The 9,277-nt window shown below is 37.9% G+C and overlaps 1 protein-coding gene across 1 annotated transcript; it reads right to left on the bottom strand.

Moving 5' to 3' along the window:
* Positions 1–1,002: 1,002 nt before the first annotated feature.
* Positions 1,003–1,651, bottom strand: LOC105718404 (KRAB domain-containing protein 1-like). Its single transcript, XM_064372833.1, has one exon. It carries the CDS (start codon positions 1,533–1,535, stop codon positions 1,152–1,154), a length of 384 nt encoding a protein of 127 aa, XP_064228903.1. The 5' UTR covers positions 1,536–1,651; the 3' UTR covers positions 1,003–1,151.
* Positions 1,652–9,277: the final 7,626 nt, after the last annotated feature.

Below are 9,277 nucleotides of genomic sequence, written 5' to 3' on the forward strand. Positions count from 1 at the left end.
CAACCTAGGCAACATGGCAAAATCCCATCTCTACAAAAAACACAGAAATTAGTCAGGCATGGTAGTGCACTCCTGTAGTCCCAGCTACTCAGGAGGCTGAGCTGGGAGAATTGCTTGAGCCTCAGAGATGGAGGCTGCAGTGAGCCATGATCATGCAACTGCACTCTAACGACAGAGCAAGAGGCTGTCAAAAAAAAAAAAAAAAAGGAGTATGAGAGTATGTTGTTTTATTTCCACATATTTGTGAATTTCCCAAACTTCTGTCTCTTATTGATTTCTACTTCATTCCATGAGGCCAGAGAACTTTGCATGATTTCAATACTTTTAAATTTATCAAGGCTTATTTTAATGTCAACTTAAGAAAGGGCTTTACAAATAATATAAAAGTCTAATGCCATGATGGGTCTCAGTGTAGAGATGTGTGTTCAACTTCATGAAACTCAGTGGAGACTAATTTAATAAATTATGGCAATAGAATGGAATAGGAAATTATGGAAGTTTTAAAAGGAATGAGATATGTCTATATATAAAGATATATTATTAAGTAAACAAATAATAATACACAGTGATTATGGTTTGCTACCATTTGTGAATACAGACAAGCATGAGATGGGTATACATATATAGAGAGAATATTTCTTATAGTCAATAAAGAAACTGTTACCAGTGTTTCCTCTGGTGAGAAGAACTGGGAAAACCAGGGTTAGGGATGAAAAGGAGACTTATTTTCATGGAATATCCTTTGATGTTGTTCAAAGATTTTTAAAAAATCTCCAGTTCATGTATATCCTTTGTGTGGAGAGATACTGGAAGCAGAAGTGATAAACTAAAAGTTTGATATATTTGATTATATAGAAATGGAAAATTATGGATGGTAATGTCATCATAAAGTTAAAGTCAAACAATAGAAAGGGAAATATTTTTAATAAAAATGATAGATAAAAGTTTAATATCTATAATATATTAAGAGATTTTATGAAGTGACAGAACACAATTTTTTTTTTGTACATCAAAATGAATTATTTTAATGAATGAAAAACATTAAATCTACAGAAACTAGTCTACAGAAAAAGAAAATTGCATTTGACATCATTTAAGGTGGCTCTTACATCAACTCCTGACTTGGAAAACTGGTATTTAAATGTCAAGAATTAAGCCTTTCTCCTGTCTTCCCAGCATCGATGATTTTGAAGAATTTTTGATTTTATTATATATAACATTGCTTTAACTAAGTAAGTATATCTTCTCAGTTCCGAGCGTCCTATAAAGGCTGCTCTCCAGTCCCTCCTGCTTAGGACTCCCTGTGGTTGGGTGAAACAGGGCTCTTTCCCTTGCTCCAGATGAGAAACCAAAGCTGGTTTGGAAGTGGGTGGCACTACAAAGGCCACAGCCTCATAGTTCTCCAGCATCACATCCCTGTACAAGGCCCTCTGGTCAGGCACCATGATGGCCCATTCCTTCTTAGTGAAGTACACAGCCATGTCATCAAAAGCCACTGATTCCTGGGGCCTGGCTGTTGAGGACACAGTTGTCATCGTCTGACCTCTTTTATTCCTTTCTTGGGTAAAGGTAAAAGACTCAGGTGCGTGGGTTCCGGGCGGCCTCTGCAGCTTTTCAGCAAGCAGAGATGGTGATTGCTACTTGTCGAGCCTCACACCAGAACACAATTTTTAAAATAGGAAAAGGATATAATAATTTACAGAAATAGAAATGTAAATATTCAAGAAGTATATTTTATAATCTCAACATCAATAATAGGGAAATCAAAATTAAAGCAAATGGCATACCATTTTTCACCCAAAATTTTGAAAACAGTGATAATAAATGGTGCTGGGTGAAAAACAGGAACTCTGCTATAGTGGTAGTGGGTATGGGAATTGCTACAATGGGGATAATACCTTATTTCATCAAATCTAAGATAACAATTGAAGGATGCACCCTTATTTTATCTAAGGAAGAAAAACACTGCCAATTAAACTATGACACAGTGCTTTCTGCTCTTTGGTTGTAAGATGCATCCTAATTTTAGAGATGCTAAATGTGAATGATAAAATAAGATGTCAATATCCATTAACATTAGAAGTATACATACTCTTTCAACAAGCACTCATACTGCAGAAAGAAAACTAAGCAAGGTGATATTTAAAATATTTAACAACTAGTATGACACAGATACCAACCAATCAGAACAAATACTAATCAAAAGAGACACCAACTAGTAGGCCTGCCCGTAACGTTCTCAAGCACTGGGCAGGTTACAAATAGAGACTTGCATACCAGATGTTTAAATACTTAAAACTTTGTGGTAAATTTAAGCTAAAAATCTGTTAAATCAAATATGTTCTATCACCATACTTTGACAAACATCCCTTCATGACAACCTGCAAGAACTATTCTATTTTAAAATTATTGCCCTGGCCAGTCATGGTGGCTCATACCTATAATCCCAGCACTTTGGGAGGCTGAGTTAGGTGAATCACATGAGGCAGGAGTTTGAGACCAGGCTGGCCGACATGACAAAACCCTGTCTCTACTAAAAATACAAAAATTAATGGGGCATGGTGGCACATTGCCAGCTACTCAGGTGACTGAGGCATGAGAATCACTTGAACCTGGGAGGTGGAGGTTGCAGTGAGCTGAGATTGCACTACTGAACTCCAACCTGGGCAACAAAGCAAGACACTGTCTCAAAAAATACTATAAAATAAAATTATTGCCCTTCTCCGACCATGGTGGCGCCGGAAAGGTAGCCTCTCATCTTCAGCCTGTGACTCATGACTCACCTTTATTTCCTTCCTACTCATATCCTCCTCCCTCACTAAAAGGAGTCTTTCATGTAGTCATATGAACCCCTCAGCCTGCATGACCAAGCTCTGTCTGTACCCTCAAACACACCTTGGCTACTCCTGAGGCCTACAGGTGTTTGCAATGGTGGCACAGGCTTCCCTGAAGATGACAGAGCCAGGATAGAAACCCATACAAGCCTGTAAGTGGGCTTAGGACCTCTGAGTAGGCAATTTCATCATCTTGGGTATAAAACTAGTCAAAATATGAGTAACAGGCTACAACTGGATGCACCACCTTTGGTTCACAGACTCCTTGCTCCATAGGGAGAGGCCCAACTGGAGGAGGGCCAGGGCAACTGTCTTCTAGCAGGGGGCCCAGCCCCAAGAGTATTCTTTTATTCTAAAGGAGTAATATTTAACTTTTACATAGTTAAATATTACCTAAAGGAGTAATATCTAACTTGTACATACCTCTTCTGGTATGTACAAGTAAGTTAAATATTACTTATTTATAATTAGTTAGATATTAATATCTAACTTGTACATACCTCTTCTGGTATGTACAAGTAAGTTAAATATTACTCCTTTAGAAAAGTAGAGATATGCAAGCCAAAATGTTTATTGCATTTTTTGGTAGTAGAAAAAAATGAAAGAAAATGTGAATGTATTTCTAGTATATTCCTACTAAGAAAAATTCTGCAGCTCTTAAAAATAATTAATGCGGAGCATGTTGGCACACACCTGTAATCCCAGCTACTCAGGAGGCTAAGGCACAAGAATCACTTGAACCCAGGAGGCAAAGGTTGCATGCAGTGAGCCGAGATCACAACACTGCACTCCAGCCTGGGCGACAGAGTGAGACTCTGTCTCAAAGAAATAATAATAAAATAATAAATGCGGTTAAGAAATATCAAGTATGGGTTAAAAATCAAGTTGCAGTTAAATGTTTATGGTTATCATCTCAAATGATATTAATGAAAAATTCACATATTGTTTATAAGTATCATTTTATAAGACCACAAGAAAAGTTGTATCAGGACTTACTCTATAATGTTATAGGATGAAAGCATAAGGAATGGTAAAGTTAAAGGGAAGATGTTAAAGGGAAGATGCTAAAGTTAAAAAGAATGGTAGTTAAAGAGAAGATATATATGATATAATATTAAGTGAAAATATAAAATGTAGACTTAAAATTGGTTTATATGCAAAAAATAAGCAAACAATGAAGATACCTATGGACAAGGGCTGATTATAATATAGAAAAATTAAAATATTGGCCAGACATGGTGGCTCATGCTTGTAATCCTAGCACTTTGGGAGGCCAAGGCAGGAGGATCACTTGAGCACAGACATTTGAGACCAGTGTAAGCAACATGGAAAAACCCCATCTCTACAAAGAATACAAAAAAATTAGCCAGGCGTAGTAGCATGTGCCTGTAGTCCCAGATACCTAGGAGACTGAGATGAGAGGACCACTTGAGACCAGGAGGTTGAGGTTGCAGTGAGTCCTGATCACACCACTGCACTCCAATCTTGGCAACAAAGTGAAACTATGTCTCAAAAAGAAGTGTTGATTTAATCAAGTGACAGAATCATGGGTAATTTTTGTTCTAAAGTTGTGTTGGTTGTTTTTGCAATAAAGATTTTTTTAAGAGACTGGAATGCATAAATAAGGATTGGGAGGTAATTCAATCATTCTACTTAAAGCTTTGTTAATACTGTTCAGTACAACCAGCTCTAAGCTCCCTATCTAAAGAGTAATGAAGAAAACTTGGAGATGCTCCAATAAGAAAGAATTTAAGAATACATCCTTTTAGGAAGAATATAAGGAACTGAACTTACAGCTTAAAGCTTCCTTCAATTGTGAAACATGGAGATTTGACTCAGTAATTTCTCATATCCTTCCAGCTCCAACATTTTTTTGTTCTGAAACTAGATCCGTTAGTCAACAGAGAAACTGCCAATCACCCACAGCATCTGAAACAGTGAACTTGGCATATGAAGATGCTGAGGAATAACCATGGTTGAGAGTTGACTGCGTCTTAGTTCTTCCACCATTAAGAAGATTTCTTCCAGACAGAAGAGGTTAAGGTGATGTGCCCATTCTCCTCTGAGCAAGAGAGTAAACAGGCTTTAACTGCAGCACAACAAATTTAGGATCTTAAAAAGTTATCTGAGAAATACATAGTAAATGTAGAGTTAACACAAGACTGATTGTAAAGTACCCCTATCTGGGGACTTTTAGAATTAAGGTTGTCACTTACCACTGCAGGATGGCATTAGAGAGATGTCAGATAACCAGTGTGCTCCATAGCTCCGAACTATTTTAAGCACATTATACATAACAATCTTCATCAGTTTGTTGTTCCGTAGACAGTCAAACATAGTTCCCCTCTCCTTTGAGCAACCTATAGACCCTATTGTATTCAGTAGCACAATTTGTCCTGTGTCTTCAAGCTGAAAGCCATACAGACATCCTAGACTCCTCCCTCTCCCTTGCTATCCTTATCCAATTGGTTATGAGATCCTTTTCTTTCTGTGCCTCCTAAATGTCTTTTGAACCAAATACCTTATTTACTTAGCCACTGCTCCTATTTGGGGCCCTCATTGCAGGATATTTACATTACTGCAATAGCATCCTAGCTAATCTCCTTGTTTGCACTGTTATTTGTCTTCAATTTTTTAAAAAAATTACTGCCCAAAACGATATCTTTTAAAAGCCCAAGCTCTTTCACCTGAAAGTGTCTACCAGCACCTCTTCATCTTCATTTCCCATCACTTACACCATGCATTCACCCTAAACTGTAGACACTATGAAAGGATCGGAGTCCTTGTTCATATATTTCTACCTTTATATGTGTTAGTCCTTTCACCTCCACTATGCCTTCTTCCCTGTTATGTCTGTTGAACTCAATTTTTGGCACCCAGGTAAGTTTTACTTCTCAAGTGTTTTCTAAACTTTTACCTAAAAGCAAAAGACAAAAATAATTGTTTATTTTCTATGTGTCTAAGGCATCTTGTATATGCCACGAACAATGTAGATGGTGTATCACTTTTTAAAAATATATTACATGATTGATGAATAATCATGGTTTAAGGTTGACTGCATCTTAGTCCTTCCATAATAAGAACAATTTCTTCCAGACGGGAGAGGTTAAGGAAATGTGCCCATTCTCCTCTGAGCAAGAGAATAAATGGGCTTTAACTGCAGCATGACAAATATAGGATCATGGAAAGTTATCTGAAAAATATCTAATAAATGTAGCGTTAACACAAGACTGATTTTAAAGTCCCCTTATCTCCACTTTCAAATTTTAGAGTCCCTTTTAGGGGGACCTTAAAATTACCAAGTCAAATATTCATGTTTTGCAGTTGAAGAAACCTTTAAGCTAAGTTCAGTTCCTTTTATTGTTCCTGAAAGGATATGTTCTTAAATTCTTAATATTTTGATGGTTCTTATTGGAGCACCTCCAAGTTTTCTTCATTACTCTTTAGCTGTGGAGCTTAGAGATTGTTCTACTGAACAGTATTAACGTACCATTAAATAGAACGATTGATTTACCTCCAAATCCTTATTTATGGATTCCAACATCTTAAAATAAATATTTATTGCAAAAGCAACCAACATAAATGCAGAACTAAAATTGTCCACGATTCTGTCATTTTATTAAATCTATCATTAGCCATGTAGATGGTATATCACTAGCAATGTATATACCACTAGCAATGTAGCTGGTCTATCACTTTCTGTTGTAATTATGTGATTATGTCTGTGTGATGGAGTAAAATATTCTTGTGCCAGTGCTCCTCACCCCCTACCTCCTCACTGCCACATACCAAAGGACAGTTTTGTTTGTCAAATTCTGGATTTTTTTTTTTCCAGAGCAGAAGAATAAAATAGTGGTTTAAAAACAGGAATGAAAATGGAGAAGAAAAATACAACGGTCTAGTGGAGGCAGCCAAATCTATGAACAAATGAAGAACTCAGAGAAAGGGTCTTGCCACCAGGGTGAGAAAGAGTTTGGGAAGATTAGCACATGAGAACCTCCTAGTAATCAAGGTCTCTAAATATGGCAAATTGAATTGAGACTCATTTAATATTCTTTGAGAAGCTAAATAAATATTGAAGTATACTTTAACTTAGGATTTAGAAACTAAACTGGGCTTCCCACACAGAGACTAAGCCATGTGGACCTAGGTTTTATTTAGGTTATATGTATCTGTTGCCTCCTTTTCTACTCCATGCATATTTCTCCAGTACCTAACACAGTGCCTGAATGATTTAATAAGTGAACATATGAGTGGCACATGTATAAGTACATTGTATCCAGCTCCTTCTGAGAAAATTCCCAGATTTCAAAATCAGCATTAACCAACATTTCCAAGTGGTGTCACTTTGCTAAATATTTAAGCATGAATGGTCCTTGAAACCAGGCCAGCAGGTGAGAGGACTGCCTGCAAAGTCGAATATAGACAGGGGGCCTGGGTGAAAGCTCAGGATCGAAAGGCAATAGTAAAAGTGATGAAATTGTGACAGTAGTTAAGATGATAGCTATTAATGTGACAGCCAAGAGAAAGACAAGGCAAAGGCTTAAGAGTCGAATGAGCTGTGAGATCAGTGACCAGGAGACTCCAAACAACGATGTCCATGTACAAGTCCCAAATAAATGAGATATGTTCAGAGATCTGAGAAGAGGAAATTCTTCATGATGTGACTTCTACTGGGGCAGGTTTAGCTGTTTAAAAACACTGGGTCAGGCTGTGCATCATCCTCCTTTCTGGTCCTCCTTCCCACACTGGGCAGGATAGTCCAGAGTGATCAAGGCAAGTATTATAGTGGGTAAAAGTGGCACAAATCATGTCAGTATCCTGGAACCGTGCTGGTAATCACTGTATTATACACTGTCACACACTTGTTGTTAAATAAATAAATAATGATGATGATGATGATGCTATGAAAGTTATCTGTGAAGTAAGACATAAACTCCTTGGTACACTGTCCCTGCCAATCGCCCTTTGTGGAACCATTTTGGAGTCAATTTCAGTAACATCCTTGAATAAATCTAATATTCTCAGTCAACCAATTCCATTTCCACATTTGGTCTATTCTGATCTTTCAGTTACTTTTCCTCTTGGAATAAATCTTTTAAGTTGCTATGGACTTGATATAGGAGTGTATTAGGCTGTTCTTGCATTGCTATACAGAAATAACTGAGGCTGAGTAATTTATAAAGAGGTTTATTTGGCTCATGGTTCTGCAGGCTTTACGGGAAGCATGGTGCTGGCATCTGCTCAGCTTCTAGGGAGGCCCCAGGAAGCTTACAGTTATGGTGGAAGGCAAAAGGAGAGCAGGTATGTCACATGGCCAGACCAAGAGTGAGTGAGAGAGAGAGAGAGAGAGAGCCAAGCCATGAGGGATCCACTCCAGTGACCCTCCGGCTCCACCTCCAGCATTGGGGATTACAATTCAATGTGAGATTTGGACAAGGACAAATATCCAGACTGTATCAAGAAAACAGCATAAACCTGTGAGAATTGTTTTTCAGCTTCCTAATGACAGCACTTCTATCTGTTGACTTTCTTTCCTAATAGAGGATCAGCTTTTGTTGCCATTGTATGAAATTGAGTCCTACATTGTTTATTGCATACAATTATTTGTCTAGTTAGTTTTTTAGAACTGGTTTGTACCAGTTGGCACTGGTGTCATATTTCTGTAAATATTTTCCTTACTTGAGCATTCCCCATCCCCCATTTAGAGAAAATTGACATAATTGCACTTTTTTTTTTTACAGAAAAATGCAAAAATTAACATAATTGCACATTTTTTCTTTTATTTTCCTTTTTTAAACATCAACTCAGGCTGGTAATCCTCCAACATCCAGGAACATAACTCAGCTGCAAAACAGTCACCCTGAGGGACCGGTTTATGTGCTTTATCCCAGCCATGGAATGCAAAGGGTTACACTCTGCAGGAGCTGCAGTTGGGGAGGAGAAAGGGAGTGATGGGATTGCCTTGACTGTCTGTGCACCCTTCGTTTTCCAACTGGGAACAAGGAACTGGAAATTCCTCTTTCATTTAGAAAACAGAAGGAAATAGTGTTGGCTATGGAAATTAGAACTGGGTAATATTTCTAGAGTACTTTGGAATTCCTTCAGGGTAAGTGTTATAAGAACACAAATGATTTCTCTTTTTTTTGTTAAATTGTGTTCCTATCATTGATAACTCTCCAAGTAAAGCCTATTTAATTAAAAATCTATGGATGAGGCTAATCCCAACACTTTGGGAGGCCGAGGGGGGTGAATCACAAGGCCAGTTGGAGACCAGCCTGGCCAACGTGGTGAAACCTCGTCTCTACTAAAAATACGAAAAATTAGCTGGGCGTGGTGGTGCCCGCCTGTAGTCCCAGCTACTCAGGAGGCTGAGGCAGGAGAATCACTTGAACTCAGGAGGCGGAGATTGCAGTGAGCCGAGATTGCGCCATTACACTCCA

The sequence above is a fragment of the Aotus nancymaae genome, unplaced genomic scaffold, assembly GCF_030222135.1.
Source record: "Aotus nancymaae isolate 86718 unplaced genomic scaffold, 86718_ANA_hifiasm-v0.15.2.pri h1tg000008l, whole genome shotgun sequence".
In the NCBI taxonomy this organism is placed as follows: Eukaryota; Metazoa; Chordata; class Mammalia; order Primates; family Aotidae; genus Aotus; species Aotus nancymaae.